This window comes from Danio rerio, chromosome 11, assembly GCF_052040795.2.
Source record: "Danio rerio strain M-AB ecotype USA chromosome 11, GRCz13ab, whole genome shotgun sequence".
Classification (NCBI taxonomy): Eukaryota; Metazoa; Chordata; class Actinopteri; order Cypriniformes; family Danionidae; genus Danio; species Danio rerio.
This window is the reverse complement of record NC_141031.1, coordinates 29,261,478-29,283,209: the sequence shown is the minus strand read 5'-3', so window position 1 is coordinate 29,283,209 and position 21,732 is coordinate 29,261,478. Positions and strand designations below refer to the sequence as shown.

The following is a 21,732-nucleotide window of genomic DNA, read 5'->3' as shown; positions in this document are numbered from 1 at the left end:
AGTAAACTATCAAAAAATATATGACTTAAAGGGGCTAATCATTTTGACCTTAAAATGTTTTTTTTTTTTATCTAAATCTGCTTTTATTCTAGCCAAAATAAAACAAATAAGACTTTTTCCAGAAGAAAAATATTATCAGACATACTGTAACATTTCCTTGCTCTGTTAAACATCATTTGGCAAATAAAAAATAATAATAATTCAAAGAGGGTCTTATAATTCTGACTTCAACTGTATTTCTGTCTACTTTCTTTGTTTTTCTGTCAGCCTAGCTATCTGTCTGTCTTTCTGTCTGTCTGTACATTGTTCTGTCTATTGTTTGTCAGTTATTCTATTGCCTCATCAGTATTACAGTATATCAACATACAGTATTACATAAATGTGTAATATCTCCCTACAGTATTACAGTCTATTACAGTCTACTGTATTTATCAATAATATTCCCTTAAAAAAGCAGCGCAATCACTACCAGATTACTGTTGTATTTGCGATAAAAAAAAACGCTAAACACATGTGGGCATCTCTTCTTTCTTTCTGCCAACACAACACACATTCCTGATATGCGAGTCTCATCTCATACTTAATACACTACAGTTATATGGTATAAATACAACACTACAACAAACATAAGAGCAATCGACTTAGAATATCACTTACCTGTTTAATAATGATTTGATCAGCTGTAGTTTGAAGTTACGCTGCTTTTCTCTTAGAGTTATTATGCTGTCTCTGTTGCCATCTTGTGGATGAACATCATCAAGCATCTTTGCTCAATGACAGTCTAATAGTCGCCGACGCGCTGTCTATCAGAAATTATATTTATTTAAAATAGGCACTATCCTTATAAATAAACTGCATAGTTGCAATCTAAACAACTACATTATCGACTAAAAAAGAAGCAAAAGTACTTTATGTTGTATAACACCAGCAATATTTGTCAAACTGTATAGCGTCCTCTGCTTATTGTTGTTTGTGGGTGTTGGAATACATAAGGGCATAAGGGTGAAGGGTTTTATATATATATATATATATATATATATATATATATATATATATATATATATATATATATATATATATATATATATATATACAGTTGAAGTCAGAATTATTAGCCCCCTTTGAATTTTTTTATTCTTTTTTAAATTTTTCAAATGATGTTTAACAGAGCAGGGAATTTTTTTTTTTTTTTACAGTATGTCTGATAATATTTTTTCTTTTGGGAAAAGTCTTATTGTTTCTTATAGTATTATTTTTTAAACACCCTTTTATGGACAGAATTATTAGCCCCTTTAAGCTATGTTTTTTTCTCAATAATCTACAGAACTTCAACTGTGTGTGTGTGTGTGTGTGTGTGTGTGTGTGTGTGTGTGTGTGTGTGTGTGTGTGTGTGTGTGTGTGTGTGTGTGTATATATATATATATATATATATATATATATATATATATATATATAGGATGCCATTCAGGAAAATTTGAGTATATAGAACTGAGTGAAACTTGCAGATATAGAATGAGAGTTTGAATATATTTATTATATGCTTTCTATGTGTGTCACATAAGCTATACAAACTATTTGATGATCTATAAACAAACATATATTTAGTTATTAGTTATGGTAGTTATTAGTTTTTTTTATCATTAACTAAAATAAAGTAATAATTAATAAAAATAAATAAGAAAATAAATGTTTGATATGGGGAAAAGGCCTTGTTAAGTAGGTTCCTTTGAAAAAATGTGTGTGTGTTTTTGTGTGTCTATAAATGTGTCTGCTAATTAAGATATACAGTATCTTGCTTATTACAAGGCTACTTGCCACAAAACTAAGCAATTAGATACAAAATAAATATTGATTTGAGCTGTAATAATTTATGAACTATTTAATTAAACAAAGAAAAACAGCTGAATGAAGCATACACTCATGTATTCAGTCACAGTCAATAACAGTGGTGTGAAAAACAATAATCATATAAAATATGGATATAATGTATTCAGTATCCTGCCCAGTCTCAGGAGGAAACAATATTTTACATATTTCCAGAAAAGTGGACACAATTTTATTCATATGCAAAGAAATTCCTGTGAGATTCTTACACAGCGTCTGGAATACTCAGTTATGATGGGTCAGTTGTGACATTTCATGTTATTCACAGATAACAACTGCTAAATAACACAGGCTCATTCCAGAATGTTCAATCACCTTAACCATCATTGAATACTTTCACATGCAAATACTTGCATCCACATTTGTTTGTATCTGCTTGTCTGTCATGTCACTTTATTTGTTTTACTATGTTTTACTATTTTTGGCTGTTTTTGACTGTTTGGCAAACACTGTTTCTGTTTGTCTTGTGTTCCAAATAATGGGGCATGTATATATTCCATTATTAATATTACCAAGGTTAAGTTGTCATATTTGAGATAAAGACCCTTGAAGAGTTTGTCAGCTGTCCCCCCAGATCAGTTTCTGCAGCCGCATCAATAATTACTTGCTTAAGTACTTTACAGCAGCCGTTGTGGTTTTGCTTTACCAGGAATCTTTAGGTCATCATTCATGGCCTGTACTTGCACCTTTGGCAGCCCAGTAGCGCTCCACTTCAGTCCAACTTCCCTGTCTGTTTGTTGCACAAGTCTCTGCCATTTTTAAAAGCAAAAGCCGAACATGAGCTAATCATGGCCACCACCTGCCGGATTCAGCTTACAATCCCATTAAAGTTAAGTCCTTCCTATACAGTGAAAGAGAGATTGTATTGGACTTAGATTAGCACGTACACAAAACTTGCTGTCCTGGCACTCAACGCGGATGTGGAAAAAACTCTGCGGTTCGGATCTGGAGTGAGCCGAGGTCAACCTTGAGACGTTTGCGCTTTAGGAACGGGCACGATAGATTGATGCCGCTTCATGCCAGCTGCCGTCTGAAGGCGCAACAGTAAGTGTGCAACATTTACAGTGTGTCAGTGTAAGAAGAGTATAGCTCGGGTTAGTTGGAAAAATGACAGTATCAAAGTAAGATAAAAGCATAAGAGCAGCAGGTTTAAAGACTCAGATAGGAGCTGAAGAGCTGTCAGATTAGAAAACTGAACTGAGGGACTTTTTATTTATGTGCTGCAGAAATTGAAATGTTGTTTGTGGTGTAAGCTGAAGATAATGTTTTTTTTTCTGGTTGTTGGTTCTTAATGGGCCTAAAGAACAAACTGGTTCAAAGGTCAGTGCCAACATTATGATTTAAGCTAATTCAGAAATACATTTTAGAGACAGACATGCCTTCAGAGAAATATACTTCATTACCAGTTGTGCTATAGTCTTAATCCAATTAGGCACATGTTATGAAAGTGGAATTATTCTACAATATATACTTCATTTTATTTGACTTAAATACTTAGTTAGATTTTTAAATGAAACTTAAAATAAAAAAGTATGTATTATATAATATTCTAAATAATTTGTTGTAATTTTTTAATACAAATTTAAAAAGCAACATGATGATGAAAATGAACATGACATCATACAGCTTAAATAAATTATATGTACGATTACAGTTACTCCAACCCAGACAAATTATATTAAAATTAAATATGTATTTATTATGTATGATAGTTTACTTGAATATATTTATTTAACTCTCCGTACCATACTCTATTTATATGCTAATTTGAAGAAGAATAACTGACAGATGCAAATAGTTCATTGCAAAAAATGAAAAAAAAAAAACTTATGACAATATTTTTGGACTTTGGATGCTGAATAGAAATATTTTATATGTATATATATATATATATATATATATATATATATATATATATATATATATATATATATATATATATATATATAAATGTATATTTTATATATAAATGTATATATAATGTACACACACTACCTGTCAAAAGTTTTGTCGCCCATCTAAGTTGTTTTAGGAACAGCAAATGATAACTTGCCTTCTAGTTAATCGTTTGGTGGCAGAAGTGGCATATATAGCTAGGTTACGCTTATTTTACTAAAATAAAATATGATCATATCTTGATTTTTAATAATTTCATTAGGACAGTAAGGTCTGACTTTGATTAGACAAAAGTCTTGTCACTTTACAGAAATAATGTACAGTATAGAATATAAAGTCATAATGCAGTGTAAAAAGCATTAATATTGTGTATGACTCCCATGAGCTTGGACGACTGCATACATCTCTGCAATGACTTAAATAACGTATTTACAAAGTCATCTGGAATGGCAGAGAAAGTGTTCTTGCAGGACCAGAGTTCATCACGATTCTTTGCATTCATTTTCAATGCCTCCTCCTTCATCTCACCCCAGACATGCTCAATAATGTTAACATCTGGTGACTGGGCTGGCCCATCCGGGAGCACCTTGACCTTTTTTCTTTGAGAAACTTTGATGTGGAGGCTGAAGTATGAGAAGGAGTGCTATCCTGCTGAAGAATTCACCCTCTTTTCTGGTTTGTAATGTAATGTGCAGCACAAATGTCTTGATACCTCAGGCTGTTGATGTTGCTATCCACTCTGAAGATCACTCGCTCGCCCTCCATACTGAATGTAACCCCAAATCATGATTTTTTTCTTCACCAAACTTGACTGATTTCTTTGAGAATCTTGGGTCTATGTGGGTTCCAATAGGTCTTCTACAGTATTTGTGATGATTGGTATGCAGTTCAACAGATGATTAATCTGAAAAAATCTACCTTCTGCCACTTTTCCAAATGATCAACTAGAAGCCAAGTTATTATTTGTTGCTCTTACAACTGCAATCAATGACAAGACAGGTAGTCAAGTAGTGTGTGTATGTATATCTTTCTCTCCAGCCCTTTTTTTCCCAACCTGTGTTTTAAAAATGTCCAGTGACCTTGCAGCTCTTTCAAAAAAAAAAAAAAAATTAATAAAACATTAAAAGAGCTGAGAAACAGGACACAATCCCTTTTCATGAATGCATGGCGACACACCTTTACCAGAAAACACACTGACAGACAGAGAGAGAGAGGGAGGAGTCCAGGGGGCGGAGCTGAGAAGAGCAGAGAGAGAGAAATCAGTGGAGAGGGCGTGCGAGGGACAAGAGAGAGAGAGAGAAAGAGAGAGACAGGCAGCCCAGTGAAGTGCATCGTCACGCAGGCTGAGAGGAGCTCCATCAAGCACCACAACACACTTCCACAAACTGCTGTTTAATGTTATTTGGGGCTCGGATGAAGTGAGAGGTATGTGAGTGTGTGTGTGTGCGCATATGTGTGTGTGTGTGTGTGTGTTTGCAGGTGTCTGGCAAACACTGCAGCAGCTGTTAAGGCATGCAGCTATTTCTCACTGTCTCTCTTTAGCACTCCTGCTCTCTCTATCTCTCTCTCTCTTTCTGTTCTGTTGTGTGATGTCATTCTGACTAATGCAGTCTACAGCTGGAGGACACTGGCTTGTTTGCTTACTAAGCTGAACAGACTATGTAAAACTTTGGGGTGATGAAAACGTCTGATGACCTCCAGAGTTTCTTGCTGTTACTTTAACTGTTTGCTGATGGAGCATTGCTTGCTTTATCCATTAGGATGGTGACATTGGAGCAGAAAGAACTGACGCAAACACATTCAAACATAAACCATTAAGGGAATTAAATGCAGGAGTACATGGAGAAATTACAACCTTGCAGTTGACGTTCATTGCTTTTTCTGTATTTATGCATGGCAGGACTTGTTTTGTTTGTGCATATGCTGACGTCAAGCTATTCCTTTGGTGTCTTGTGGTGTTTTGGCTCTGGTGGTGTCCTTGGGAGGTTGTTTTTTCAGTTTTGGAGAAGATAATGCAGCAATAAGCTGCTTGGTGTCAGATAATGCAGTAATAATCATTCTTTGTGGTTATGAATCGAGTCTTATCTGAGCCGGTGGTGTTTTTGCACTCACATGAGTGTCAGCTAAACTATCTTTGGATCTGCTGATGTAATTAGACTCTTAAGCTTAGGCGTGTACTTGAAATACATGAACATGTATGTACTTAGGCTATTCTTTCATAAAAAAGTTGCAACATTTATGTTGAAGGTTTTGTCATATCAATGCATGATGAATGTTAAATTTTTTGTTCATATTTTGCTTATTGTTATTCCTAATCCACTTGTAGAATTTTTAGTTTTTAGAGATCCATTTTAAATGAAATTTTAATTAAAAACTGCTAACTAGCCATAACAGAAAGATATTGCTATCAGCGATAACAATTAGCCTATATGGTATATTAGCTTGAAATAATTGAAAACACTAGAAAGTATGTAAAAATTTACAATGTCATTGTTTATAAAATGGGTTTCTATTGACGACCAAACAAAGCAAAACAAAACAAAATGAAGAAACAAACAGTGTTGCCTCTTTGTTTAACTTGTTTTATTGTGTTGTTTCTTTGTTGTTGTTTGTTGTTTGTTTGTTGTTTTGTTTTGTTTTGTTTTGTTTTGTTTTTTACTTGACTTTTTTGTACACTGTTTTTGTTTGTTTGATTGTTGCTTCATTTTGTTATAAATATAATGTTTTGTGTTGTTTAATTTGTTAATATGTTTCGTTTTATCTAGGGAGTCCCAGTCATTTGATTTTGAAAACCAATACCAAAACCCGATACGATACTTCTATAATACATTAAAAAATAATAAAGAAGAGCGAAGAAATAGATCCAGGATGATCCTTATTTTTCATATAATTCACTTTATTTTTACATTCAACAACTCTGTTAACAAACAGAGCAATTCTTGACCAATCACATAATAAATAACAAACTCTTCACTTTTGGACTTTAGTGCAACTGTAAATATAAAAAAAATCTAATATAAAGACAAATGACAACTTAACTTAAAATACCCAGCAGGCAATCTGAAATTTACATATCTCACAGTTTGCTTTGACAATGTTATCGTTATCAACTTTCTAATTTCCAGACCACAGGCATACTCACGCTTTCTGCGTCAAACTGCTTCTGTGTTTGCCGGCATTTAACCAATAGCATCTCTGCAACAAAGTGATGTCATGCAGCACGCGTTGCTGTTTCTGTTGGAAATCAAGAAAGAGATCTAACTCTGTGCCATTGCATAACTTTAGAGGTGTTAAAAATAATGAGGATATATATATACACAGGATATATAGGTATATATACTGTATATATTTATGTGTGTGTGTACATATATATTTAAGTCCTGATCGGGAGGTAATGTCTGATTCCGATCGAGTCTGAAATTGAGTGATCAGGCATGATTTCGGATCTGGACATCCCTTGTTTTATCACAGGCCTCCAATGTTGCTTTGGAAATCCTTATTATTCTATAATTTATATGTATGAGCAGAGAAAATTAGTTGAAATATTTATCAAAACATCTTTGTTTGAATTATACACAAGAAAGTAGTGCTGTGTTCACACCAGACGTGAAGCATCATGTCACTTGCTCTAGATTACTCGCAGGATGTTTTTCACCCTAATTTTCCACTTGAGTAATTTTTTTTTTTTACATGCGTGGAGGAAGAAATTTAATGCAAGTTCTGCACATTTGCAGCCACACATCTCCACACATTTTCCATCATTTGTGCTACACAATCTGTCATTTCACATCATTTGCGCTGCCCGACAGAAATACACCCCTATTGATGCTCATTTACGTTGACTTGGTATAGAATTCACAAATATCCATTTGAGTTTGTTGTGAAACCACCATAAGTCTTTCAGGTTTGAAATGACAAAAAAACTATTAAATAATGACATATATGTGTCATAAATAATGACAACAGCCTCAAACACCCCAAAATGTGTCACAGTTCTTCTGTGACATGAATAACAGCTGTGCATTTGTTTAGTCATCCACATGACTCATCAAGAATATTTCAGACCTCTTCCTAATGTTACCCAGCCGTCTCTACTGTCGTCCCACAAACATATCTACCAGAAAACAAGAATCACACAGGACAACGCTATATAGTATGATACTAACAATCCCAGTGTCTGTCATCACAGAACAGATCCGGACAGTTAAGCGGTCTGATATGTGTTGGTGAGTTTGACATTGAGCTTTGGCTCTCCCATGTGCAATCTTGCCATTATTATGGCTGCTCTCCTCTAGGGATTCGCCGGGCTATAACAAAACAAGTCTATTTCTGTCAAAGAGCTCCAGCTGTGTCTATGGGGATTGCTGGTGTGTTGTAAATGTGGGCTAGAGATGCTTGCTATCAGATTGGGTGTGTTTGTGGTTTCAGGTTGGTGAGACTTGTGATTTCTGGAAATGCCTTTCCGTTATTCCAGATTATAATCGCTGATCCACGATAAAATCATAACATATATGTCATCACCCATTATGTTATTCAACATAACATAGAAAGCTGGAATCCTGAAGCATTGTGGGTGGTAAAGAAATGAACAACAACGTTAAACCAAAGACTATAGATTACACAAGACATGTCACTCGCGTCTTTTTTAATGGGGAAAAGTGTAACGTCAATATGGGGAATAAAGCCCCACCTACTAGTACGGGAGCCAATCATCGATCGCTATATGGTGAATAAAGTCTGTCTTCTAGTACAGGAACCAAACATTGATCGCTCTTGACTGATGATTTTCCAGGGGTGGGGCTCGGACCAGATGTGAGTTTCTGCAGATTTTGTGTGATTCAAACGTTTAGAAATTAAACTAAAGACACGGTTGTTGATTAATTTTATTGGTGATTCCTAATATGAAAATCACTGGTAAGCTTGGCAAGCTGTTTTGGAGAGTTTGATGTTTCCCCATTCATACAGAATGCCTGAGCATACTGCCCAAGAGATGTTTCAAAGATAGTTGCTTAGTGAAATGACTTGCCTTTAAGAGACTTTGATTAAACGACTTCTCATTTAAATGTGTTTTTTGTTTGCATTCAAAAAGTAAAACCAACAAAAAAAAATCAGTCTGTGCTTTTAAAAAAACTATTGGTTGGGTTAAGGGAAGAAGGAGGGGTGGGTCAGTCGATTGGTCAGTCAGTCAACAGTGAACAGTAAATGGCACTCGCAAGAGAAATTTGAGATCTGAAAAAGCATACACAGCGGCCTCTGGTGGATTCGCGAAAACAAAGACTACAAAAAAAGCGTAGCTTCTGAGACATCTTTGGCGCTCTCTAAAAATGTATATAGCAGTACATTTTCAGAATGAGTCTGGGTTGTCAATATGAGCTTTTTGAGTAGATTTTTGTTTTCAACACATTTCTAAACATAATAGTTATAACTTTTTTTTAATAACTGATTTATTTTATCTTTGCCATGATGACAGTACACAACATTTTACTAGATATTTTTCAAGACACTTCTATACAGTGACATTTAAAGGCTTAACTAGGTTAATTAGATTAACTAGGCAGGTAATAAGGCAAGTTATTGTATAACATGGTTTGTTCTGTAGACTATCGAAAAAAATATATAGCTTTTAAGGGGCTAATAATTTTTACCTTAAAATGTTTTTAAAAAAATTAAAACTGATTTTATTCTAGCTGAAATAAAACAAATAAGAATTTCTTCAGAAGAAAGAATATTATCAGACATACTGTAAAAATGTCCTACCTCTGTTAAACATAATTTGGGAAATATTTAAAAAAATAAATAAATCAAAGGGAGGCTAATAATTCTGACTTCAACTGTATATAAATTATATGTCATGAACTAGACAGCTGCTATTTTAAATATTTATTCTTATACGGCTATATATAATATATTTGAACTCGTACATATTTGTTATTACAATGGTTGAAAAAATATATAAGTGGCCATTTTTGTAATATTTCAAAATATATGTTGCAAATATGAGATATTTGAATGTAATATTTAATAAGTATGAACGTATATATGTTATTTGCATATATTTCCATTAATTTATTTTTGAATATGGCAGAATTAGTCAGCCACAATGTTAGTAGCTGGTCCTCAAACTAAAGTGAATAAATAATACATAAAATTGTAACAATGTTAATATAAACTTCTCTCTTAATTTATTAAATAAAAATTCTAGATGTTTTTGTGTGTGTGCGTGTGTTAGGGCCAGTGAAAACATTGACAGGGCAAGTTTAAATCTGAATTACATTGAAATAATCTGTGAAAAATATGCAACCGTCCAATACGTAGTTCAACATCATATGGAAAGCTGTCGTTTATCCTGAAGTGCTGTGAGTGGCGAAGAAATGGACTACGACAGTAAGCGATTTATTTTGTAAAGGCTTTCAGAGCTTTATATATTCTGCAGCTGTTATCCAATTTGCTGTGTGCAAATATTATTTAAATGAATGCGCTTTTTGGCACCTTGTGACGGCTAACAACCCAGCTGTCTTGGTACTTTAAATAACTGACTTAAATATATAAATAACTTTGAAAATTGAGGTCAAGCAATTTCAGATTCAGCTCTGTCCGCTGTCAGCAGATGAGATCTCAAAGCGGTTCTTTTCATTTTAGCTCAAAATAAACGTTAAATATTTGATTATGATTGCATTTCTTGGGGCCCAGGGAGAGTTTTGGTGCACCTCGCCTTTTGAAATACTGCAGGACTCCTCTTTAAATTAGTATTCAGGGCATAAGTTGGAGTCGTTGACCATGAAATATTGCAAAGCTAGGCTGATGCGGTATGAAGCAGGGCTCTGTACCTTCTCATCTGAATCTGCTGTGTCACGACGAGAGCATCTTAGGACTGAGTGATATATAGTGTTTACCACAGATGAGGATGAATTAGAAGCAATTTTTAGCCCAATGTGTATTGCAGGTATACTGTGTGCAGTAAAGCAGTTATGTATATGTAATTTGTTCTTATGGGGTGACATGGTGGCGCAGTGGGTAGCGCTGTCGCTTCACAGCAAGAAGGTTGCTGGTTCGAACCCTGACTGGGTCAGTTGGAATTTCTGTGTGGAGTTTGCATGTTCTCCCCGTGTTCGCATGGATTTTCTCCCAGTGCTTCGGTTTCCCCCACAGTCCAAAGACATGCGCTGTAGGTGAATTGTCCATATTGTATGTGTGTATGTTCTGCTTCTTTTTGAGCGTTGGGCTAACAACCCACCCCATAAAAAACTAGATGCTACAAAACACCAATGTTGCAGCTAAATAACAACTTCGAAATAAATGGCCCTAGGAGTAAGTAATTTGTTCTTATGATGGCAAAGCTGAATTTTTAGCATTACTATTATAGCCTTATGTGTCATGTCATCCTTCATAAATCATGCTGATGTAATGATTTAATGCTCAAAATTATTTAAGATTTTCAATGTTGAAAACTTTGCAGATTTCCTAGTTTTTTGCGATTTTTCAATTGCTGAATCTAACGCAAAAGCAACATAAAGTCGGAAATTATTGCAATCCTCCAAAATTCTTAATTAAATGCAAAATAATCGCAAAAAAATGTAAAAAATCTCATAAAACATCTAATTACAAACCATATAATTAAATTATATTTATTTCAGTGTGCAATTTATTGTTTTAAGTGACTTACAGACGTTGCATTACATAGAAGTGGGCGGAATTGTTTTGCAGCCTGTGCAGTAGGCAGACACGGAGGAAGCGCGAGTGATCTACATGTGAAGTCAATGCAAAGATTGGATTAGGCATCCTGTGGCGCGAATTGGGCACTTTGTGCGTTTGAAACACTTCAGAGTGCAAAAGAAAGTTTGAGCAAACAAATCAGGGCAATGAAACAGACAGAACAGCAAGCAGCTTGGGGTGATGGAGATTGGTTCAAGGATGACGGCCACTGGAAGTGACCGAACTGAAGGAAAATTGATGGACTAATTTTTGCTTTGCATGTAAGGCTGGTATTATTGTGTTAGTGAAATCGAGAAATGATTTAGTTGAACTCTTTTCCTGCAGTTAACAAAAGAAAACGCATGTCAGATTCTCTGGTGAGTAAAATCTGAAATCGTGGATAAAAACAAGAGTTACACAAACTTCCTTTAGCTTAATCCCTACCGTTTTGGCTCTGTTTTTAGACAAGAGATCAAAATAAAGAAGCTTTATTTTTATGATTTGTGTTATTGTCATTGTGTCAGATTGCACACCTAACATAGTAGGCTACCTAATGTATTTAATAAGAAACAATATATATATATATATATATATATATATATATATATATATATATATATATATATATATATATATATATATATATATATATATATATATATATATATATATATATATGTATATATATATATATATATATATATATATATATGTATATATATATATATATATATATATATATATATATATATATATATATATATATATATATATATATATATATTGTTTCTTATATATTTTAATTTTTAAAAAAATCATCAAAAACTAAGCGGTCTGACTTTGTGATGCTTAATGATTTATTTAAAGACTTTTCTTTTAACTGAAAGTTTTTAAGCCAGAAATCCATATATACTTAAAAGTCTAAACTAAAATTAAGTATACATAAACATAAAAGATTAATTACATCTTCAGTTTTTATAAAAAATAAATAAATAAAAAAATTCAAAATATTCTGTAAGAAAAAATGTAAACAATCCATACAATTCAATTCATACAATCATTTTAATAATACATATGTATACTAGTAGTTATATTTATTTAGTATTATAAATGATAGTATTAGCATTAATTTGTTTTAATGAATTCAATTGTTTTATAAAATTGTATTGAAAGCTAATCCTGATTAAGGGTTTTAAAACAAATCACCCTATTTTTTGTGTACAAGTGGGCGCAGCCATTTAAAACTTTTTGGCTCAAGACTTTTGCCCTCATTCACTTCCATTCATTTTTAGAAGTTAGAAACAGCTCGTTTTGCTGCTTGACGTTGCAAACTGCTATTTCTTTTTATTATATTAATTCACTTTTTAACTTTGCAAACATTTGTTTGTAGAGCTAGTAGTTTGACTGTTTTCTATGGTTTATTATTCCTTGTCATTTCTCCCACAGGCAACTAAATCGCAAGTTCTAAAACAATCGCAAAAACGAGCTCACTTCCTCATTTTAGAATAAGGTCAATACTCTTTTCTTCATTTTTTTTTTTTTTTTTGTGGTGAATATATGTTTTTAAATTATTAGTTTATTTGCTATAAATAGTGTTGTATTATGTTTTTTATGCATATTGGCATATTAGGATTAGTGAAAACATTGGTAGAACAAGTAGAACCCTAACTTTTGAAAAGAATTACACAGAAAGAAAAACACATGTAGTGCTAATTCATTTATTTAGCTCGCAAACTTTTATTTTGGGTGGTTCGTGAACACCATTGAAAGCACACGGCATTAATGCAGCTGTTTAGTGAATCTCCCTAGTGTGTTTGTGCTGTTGGTGGCTCAGCACTATGATCTATTTTTACAGTAGTGCTTATTGAAGCCACCTGTCTGGTCAGCTCTCCATATCCACACAAAACATTCCACCGTAATATACAAGCATATGTTTTAGCAGCAGTGTTACACATTTCACTCTTATTTATCAGTTTAAAAATGCAGAGCTACTGCAGATAATAATCTTCATGATGTGAATCTGGATGCTGCAGTTGCAAGTAAGCAGACTTTTAGGGCAAGACACTGTTTTTACATTACACCTATCAATATTGAGATTAGTTTTTTTTTTTTTTTTAACTGAAGAAATTATGTGGAACCCAGCATTTATTTACAGTGCATTGTGTGTGTGTCTTGTTTGTTTGCTTGCTTGTTTGTCTTTTGTCTAATGTAAAAAAAGCATTTAAACTTCAATCTGCATCTAAGGTTTTTAGTTACACTCTAAAAATACTGGATTGAAATACTGTCTGTATTTGACCTAACATTGGGCTAAAACAACCCAGCAATTTTTAGTCTATAATACGTATTTTTTAAAGGCTGTTTTCTTACTATGAACTATGAATCTCCTCTTTATTCATGTATGTATTCTAAAGGTTCTTATAGAGTAATATGTTCATACATAAGTTGCTCTTATTATATACTAGGGGTGTCAAAATTAATTGCATCTTTGGTCCACCGCGATGTAGTCACGGACAATTCGGTATCGGTTCAGTAATAGATGATAACTGGTTATTACGTATTTATACGCAGTTTTTTATACGCGGATTTAGGCATGGGCAATATGGGCAATCACCCAGGGAGACATCTTGTTAGGGGCGGCATGGAGCTTACCCAACCTAATTGTATTAAAGAATAAAATTGTATGACAAATAGTATATAAATATATTTATAAATTGTAATACAAGAATGCTTGTGCTCTGAAGTAAAATTTTAAATTGTGTATGGAAAGCATCATCAATGCACCGTGATGCACAGAGATATCGAACTGAACGGGCATGATAATCGGAACCGATCCGAACCGTAAGACCAGTGTAATTCACACCTCTATTATATACAGCATTTTATAATCTAATTTTGTTCTGGCTGCTGTTGATAGCATTTTCTGAATTATGGAGTTGCAAAAATTAACTCTAATTTTTGTTAGAAATGTGTGCAAATTAGTTCATATTTCATGATATAAGGCCTTATTTGCATATTTAAACTGAACTTCTGTTGACATCAACTTAATGTCTTCCATAGCAACTGTATATCAATATTCTTAACCCCACCGCTCTTACCATTAACATTGTTTATTATCTTAGCCATAATCAAATCAGTCATTTGTTTCCCCTATTCACCTGGAGTGCCTTCCCTTAAACATTCTTTCGGTTCTTTAGCGAAGCCCTCTGTGTTTACAGTTTGTTTGTAATTTGTTGCGGTGTGTTCAGGCAATCTGCAGCAGCCTGTAATTGCTGCTTGGCTGCACTTAGATGAGTTTTCTAGCAAACTTCCCAAGAATCTGGAAAGAAAAGAATGCTAGTGTTTGTCGTAACAACAAGGTATACTGTAGGATGATGAAGGCCTGTTTGGGTTTGAGGTTTTCAGGACTTGCTACTCACCATCTGGCCATCTTTCAGCAGTAGCGTGAGTGAAAGCATATGGAGGTTGATTGCATTTTTGCATCGTTCATCTGAAGACAACAACATTTCACTAGAACTGAGTCTTGGAAAACAGAATAGTGACCTTTGGAATAATAAAGAAGTCAGAGTTGGCAGAAATGGCTGCAATAGTGACTACTGGAGCTTTAATTCTGTTGAATTTAAAATTTGTTTAATAATATGTTGATGGAGCAAAGTTTTATATACACAAATGTTGATTTGTTAAAGTTTCTCACTGTTTTAAAGCATTTAATTATTATTTCAAAATAGTTTAAATCGATAAAACAGGTAAAAACGAAAGTGCCTCAAAGTTCTCTAAGCTTGTGTCAGCTTATACGGATTGACCCCCCCTGAATGTTTTTTCATTTGAGGTGTTATTTATGGTATTGTTATTATTTTGTACAATTTTTTTTATTATATGCTGCTTGGAAGTTAAAATGCCTGTTTTTTTATTTGAAGGTTAAACAAAGGGGGGGAATTCAGTTGGATTGGATAGACAGCAAAGCATTTAAACCAAGTGATTTCTAGGCTGTATAAAATCTGGATGGAATATCAGAATGGAAGTTGCTGTGAAACCTTGAGTGATATGGAATTTAGTAAATTCTGAACATGTTGAATGGATTTTGCAGTAAATTAACCATTAAAAACCAATTCAAATATATAGAAAATTAAATATAAATAAAACATGTAAAATCTATACTGTAGAATCCTGCATTTCTAGAAACAATCATGTAAATCATACTGTATATACAGAATTTTCAAACAGTCTTACAAACTCTGAAAGTAAGTTTTAAAGCAATGGCCTCTTTGTGACTGATGGAAATACGTCACTGTTTAAACGTACAACACTGAAAGCTGCTTTATGGGACGAGGTGCAAACAGAGTTGCAGGTTTAGCAGTGCAGATGTTTGACTGTAGGGTGTGTGTGAGCGTGTGCCAGCATGTGTGCTTATACATGTGCATTAAAAGAACAGTGTTCAGCTCTAGGGAAGGGAGCGACGCACAGAAGCCGCTGTGATTTTTCAGGTTGCATCAGCTCTGATAGACTGCGTCATGCTAACAGCATCGCAGATTATCATAAAATCTGTGACACGCTCTTCCAAGGAAATTCGCCTTTAACGTTTACTCTCAACATAAAAGCATATAGTTACTGGAGATTACTAGTTTCACGTCAGACAGGAAATTTTGTTGATAATGATTTTGTTGGAGTATAAATCCTGACTCTGTATTTTTATATACTAAATGATTAAGTGTTTTCAGTATTATTTAATTTCAAATTATTTTAGCAAATTGTGAAAAGTAGTAAGTTCTCAAATGGCACACTATACAGTATATGTACATAAATACATATATTATCCACTATGTATTTGTGTACACACTCAACAGCATAGTATATTTATGTAATGTCGTCTTAAATGGAACACTAGTGTTTTTTACTAAGCGAAATTCAAATCGTTTCCCAGATGATGTCTGACGGTTGTCAAATTAGTGAAATAAATGACCAAACTACCAAATAATACCTGCCATGAGCATAACAGCATTCACCATGGAAGGCTGTATAATATAATCAACATCAGTGCTCGAAAGCTATGCCCCGTCCGCTACGTGGGCAAAGCTGCGGCCATTAGTGCGTGAAGTGTCCAACATTCCACACTTCATTTTAAAGGTTGAACAAGTGCATCATCCGGGTATTTAAAGTGCAGCTATATATTGAATGCACTACTTTTTATACTGTAAAATGACATACAATAGTGATTTGTAATGTGATTTTGGACGCACCCAGTGTTATTTCAATTTGAGGAAATGTACAGTAACACTTTTTTATGTATTGTCAGAAAAGTATTAAAAAGTATGTCATGAAGTATTCATTTGAACTGCCATTGGGGATAAGCAAATTTTACTTAAATGTATGAATTATACCGTTCAAATTCATGCAAATTTGCCATGATTGCGTTGGTTATTTTAGTATGTTTACATCATGTTGTAAACTGTAAAAAAATTACATGATCAATTAGTCATGACAGCAAATGTTTTTTTTAGCTCATTGTAACTTGTTAAACTAAGTAAATCATGTTCTAACTTAATTTTATAAGCTGTTTATGAGCTGTTTTAAGACAGTTAATCATAATATTCAACATAAGTTCAATAGACTAATAAGGTTAATTAGATTCAGCTTAAGAATTTAAGGCAACCAGAATTTTTTTTTACAGTGTTTTAATTTAATTTAAATACAGTTTTAATTAAAAGTTTGAATTACTTCATACTAAGTTTTACATTTGAATTGTATTTCAATTTAAATTTGTGATTTTATTGTATTTGTTTAGCAATTTTTGTGTTTGTGTAAACAGTGTAAACATGAAAAATAAAAGAGGATTTAGTACAGTTACATACTGGAAATGATAAATAAAATAATTTATTTACCAATAAGCTAAAATGAAATATGTTTTATGGTTTTAGATTTAATAAAACTATTTATTTATTTATTCATTTACAAAGGGGCAATGTACAACATGACATGTTGTGCGAGAGTTAGCTATAAAGCTAATTTAAGTCTGTGGTCCCTGGGCAGGAAGTTGTAACAAAGTTAACAATATTAAAAAATAACAAAATGATTACAACCCTTATTATAATACAGAAAGCAAACTTTGGCTTATTAAATCAAAACCAATTAATATATACACTCAATAATTATCAAAAAGTTAATTGTACTCTTTCCTGTTTTGCACATAGCCTCAAGCACCATCTTATTACACACAAAAGCATTATAGGAGAAGATGTCACTTTTCAAATATTCTGCTCACGCAGTGTTTATAGTTCCTTCTGTGCCGTTGCTTCTTTCTTTAGCTGCGTGTCGTGGCAAATCACAGTATTAATACCTTAAGGGCACAGCGTATAATTATTTTGTTCCTGCTCATTGACTTCTCATTAATTCGAAAGGAATACTTCTTTTCTTCCACCTTGTTGAAGCCTGACAAGAAATCATCAGATTATCATCAGTTACGCCCAGTTATGAAAATATATACGTCTGTGGCTTCAGTGTTAAACATGTTGTTAACATGAGAAAAAAATCATAGTTTGGAAAAACAGTTAAAGGGTTTCTGAAATGGACAGGACTTCCCTCAGGGGCCTAAGACATTTTTACACGTCCGCTCTCTGAGGTTAAGTTTGATTTCAACTGAAGAGGACACAGTGTGTAAAAGATGTGAAAATTCTTAGACCAGTAAAAACTACTAATTCAAAACCAGACTATCATTTTCTGGGGGATGCATTATGCTGCTTATGCTTTTGACCCTTAAAGGTCCCTTGAACTGCTTGAAATTTGCAATTTGTATTAGAAATTTGACATAATCTCAACTGAAACATGAAGACAGGGTGGGACATATTGTAGCTCCTAGGACTGGGGGATATTTAATTTCATGTGAGTAAGTTTATTTCATATTAACATATAATATCATATAATATCTACGAAAATAATTTCATACTAGCAGCCAATAGAAATTTAAATAAGGCATAGACTAAAACAGAGGTGTTTTGTGACTTATATTTTTCATTTTATAGATTGTTTTAAACATTTATTTATTTATTTTTTTTATTTAATTGTATTTTAAAAGTACACTAAAAATTGCTTGGTTCTACGCACTCAATTTGTGTTTGGACAACATAAAGGAATTAAATTACCTTATCATTTTTTTTACAAATTCACATGGATTGAACATAAAACAATTAAGTTGTCCCAAAATAAAATCAAGAATTTTGTTGTGTCAGTTAATTTTAAATAAGTAGTTTGAACAAACAGCAACGTTTTTTTCTTTTCTTTTTTTTTGCAGTTATTTTAGAAAATGTTCAGAAAGGCTTTATTTAATAATTAAGCTTGAATATTTAAGAAAACAACTTGATCTTATTTGATTATTTAGTATTTTATTTTTAACCTTAGAAATGGAGTTAACAAAATGACTTTAGATGAACAACAAATTCCACTGTATGTCACATTTCACAGTTTTATACGGATACACTTTGTTTTTTATAAGATTTTGTCAAGTAACATCTTATCACAGATATATAATATATCCCAAATAAGTAAAAGGAAAATAAAACCTAAATATGAAAATATAAATATATCAACACTTTAAGGAAATATCAAACAATTACATTATATAATGTATATAAGATCACTTCTTGTTAAAAAATATAAAGCAATTGGCATCATTGCTAGTAGGGGTGAACCTACCTCTTATTCACAGACGATTAACAAATTACTGATGACTTTATATAGAGGATTTGAAGCTGATTCTGGGCCAGTATGTGCAGATTGTCTTAGCTGTAAGTGAATCTAAACAAAACATATGTTTGATGCAGGTTGTGATTACAGAACATATTGTTTTTCCTAAAATGCATGCTTTTATTAATAACTGTATAGCAGATTTGGAGCAAGCTCTAGATCAGTACAAGCGCCAAGAAACAGTGCTAAGTTAGCTGCTGTTGAATTTGAATTTGAAGTAAGGCTGATCAATGCAAAAATAGTAAGAAAATAAACAAAGGTTGCATTTACACACCATATGGCTTTACAGATTTATGATGGTTTCACTAATGAATTTATAGAGGGTTTGAATCTGATTCTGGAGCAGTATATGCAGCCAGCAGCAGTGTTATGTTGTTGCGTATCTGTATTGGTATGCATGGACGGCTCTGAATGCCCCTTGTAAAGGTTACTCTCGACAGCTCCCAGATGTGCTGCACTGTGTGTATAATTGCAGATGTTGCAGAGACCACCTCAGCAGGTAACCCAAGCCAGTCCGGAATTTATAGCAGAATGTGCATTTTATAGGAGTTTGTAAAACCATTTTCATTGTGTTTTGCTGTGCTTTTACAGGGATCAGTTTATGTCTGGCTATTATCTTTTATAAGAATGTACTCGAGTGCCACAGAAAAAATGAAGCATTTTGCCAGGGGTGCCAGAACATATAGGTCAACCTGCTGAATTCTTTCATTTACTGCTTTTATGATGTGTTGTAAAGGCCCAATCTGTTCATTCCACTGTTTTGCAGATATAAAATATCGTATTCTGATGTTTCGTAAATGTTTATTCACACTGTAATGTGAGTTTTGATCAGTTCTTGACTTCACATAGATTTTTTTAGATTAGTTTTTTATTCTTTCCTTCGACTGTGTAGTGTAATGACTGCATGTAATGGGATTTCATTGGTATTCATGAACTAAATGGCTGACATAAATAGTGTTGCTTTGTTGTGCCCTGACCTTGAAATTTCAAATTAATTCATCTGCAGGGGAAGACCAGTGTGTTTCTGATTGGAAATTGTTTCGACAGATATGGGAGATGATTGTATCTCCAGTTATTGTCTCTGGCCTCCGTGAGATGATCATAAATAATGAATGATGGTAATTGATGTTTTAGTAACGTTATAAATGAAGAAAAAAAACATTATATTTGAATTGTTTGAAAAGGGGTTGAACACATGGCATCCCATTTTGGTGTTTGCATCAAATTAAATTAATGGAAGTGATTTTTATATACCACAAAGTGTCTCATTAATGTTTCAAATACATTTTTTGTATAAGAAATATCAAAATATGGTTAAAACAATGTTTTATCTTGCATTTCTATTCGTGTATTAATGTTATTAGTATTTAGATTAACTATTGTTACATTAGATCACATTTTAGTGGGCTTGTCTTTTATTATTATTATGGTAAAACAAATGTTGGCAGTTACTTTTTTCTTTAAAATAAGTATATGGGTCAAACACATGGCATCCCATTATCTGAATATGATTTTATATGTATTAAAAACTGTAAAAATATTGTCTCCTTAATGTTTCGAATAACTTTTGAATAAAAATATTCAAAATATTGGTAAAATAATGCTCCGTCTTGCATTGTTTAACAATATTATTGTTACACTAGATTATATTTTAGTGGGCATGTCTTCTATTATTACGGGTAAACATATGGTAGTTTAATAATTGTGTGTGTGTGTGTGTGTGTATATATATATGTATATATATATATATATATATATATATATATATATATATATATATATATATATATATATATATATATATATATATATGTATATATATATATATATATATATGTATATATATATATATATATATATATATATATATATATATGTATATATATATATATATATGTGTATATATATATATATATATATATATGTGTATATATATATATATATATATATGTATATATATATATATATATATATATATATATATATATATATGTATATATGTATATATATATATGTATACACACACACACACACACACAATTATTAAACTACCATATGTTTACCCGTAATAATATATATATATATATATATGTATGTATATATATATATGTATATATATATATATATATATATATATATATATATATATATATATATGTATATATATATATATATGTATATATATATATATGTATATATATATATATATATATATATATATATATATATATATATATATATATATATATATATATATGTATATATATATATATATATATATGTATATATATATATATATATATATATATATATATATATATATATATATGTATATATATATGTATATATATATATGTATATATATATATATATATATGTATGTATATATATATATATACATATATATATATATATATATATATATATATATATATATATATATATATATGTATATACATATATATATACATACATATATATATATATATATATATATATATATATATATACATATATATATATATA

At 32.0% G+C, this 21,732-nt stretch overlaps 1 protein-coding gene across 20 annotated transcripts in view; it reads left to right on the top strand.

Moving 5' to 3' along the window:
* iqsec1b (IQ motif and Sec7 domain ArfGEF 1b) overlaps nucleotides 1-21,732 on the top strand; it is a 347,358-nt gene that overhangs the window by 263,751 nt on the left and 61,875 nt on the right. For 2 of the 20 annotated variants that reach the window (XM_087273783.1, XM_087273770.1), the window contains exon 1: nucleotides 5,092-5,205. The exons of 16 other annotated variants lie outside the window; for them this stretch is intronic. Coding sequence is in view for 2 of the 4 variants with exons in the window: in XM_087273766.1 (XP_087129892.1) it covers nucleotides 2,891-2,928 (38 nt within the window). In the remaining 2 variants the exon portion in view is untranslated. Of the gene's footprint in view, nucleotides 1-2,644; nucleotides 2,929-5,091; nucleotides 5,206-21,732 lie in introns of those variants that run through there. 2 more of the 20 variants (XM_087273766.1, XM_087273781.1) reach the window with 2 other exon arrangements.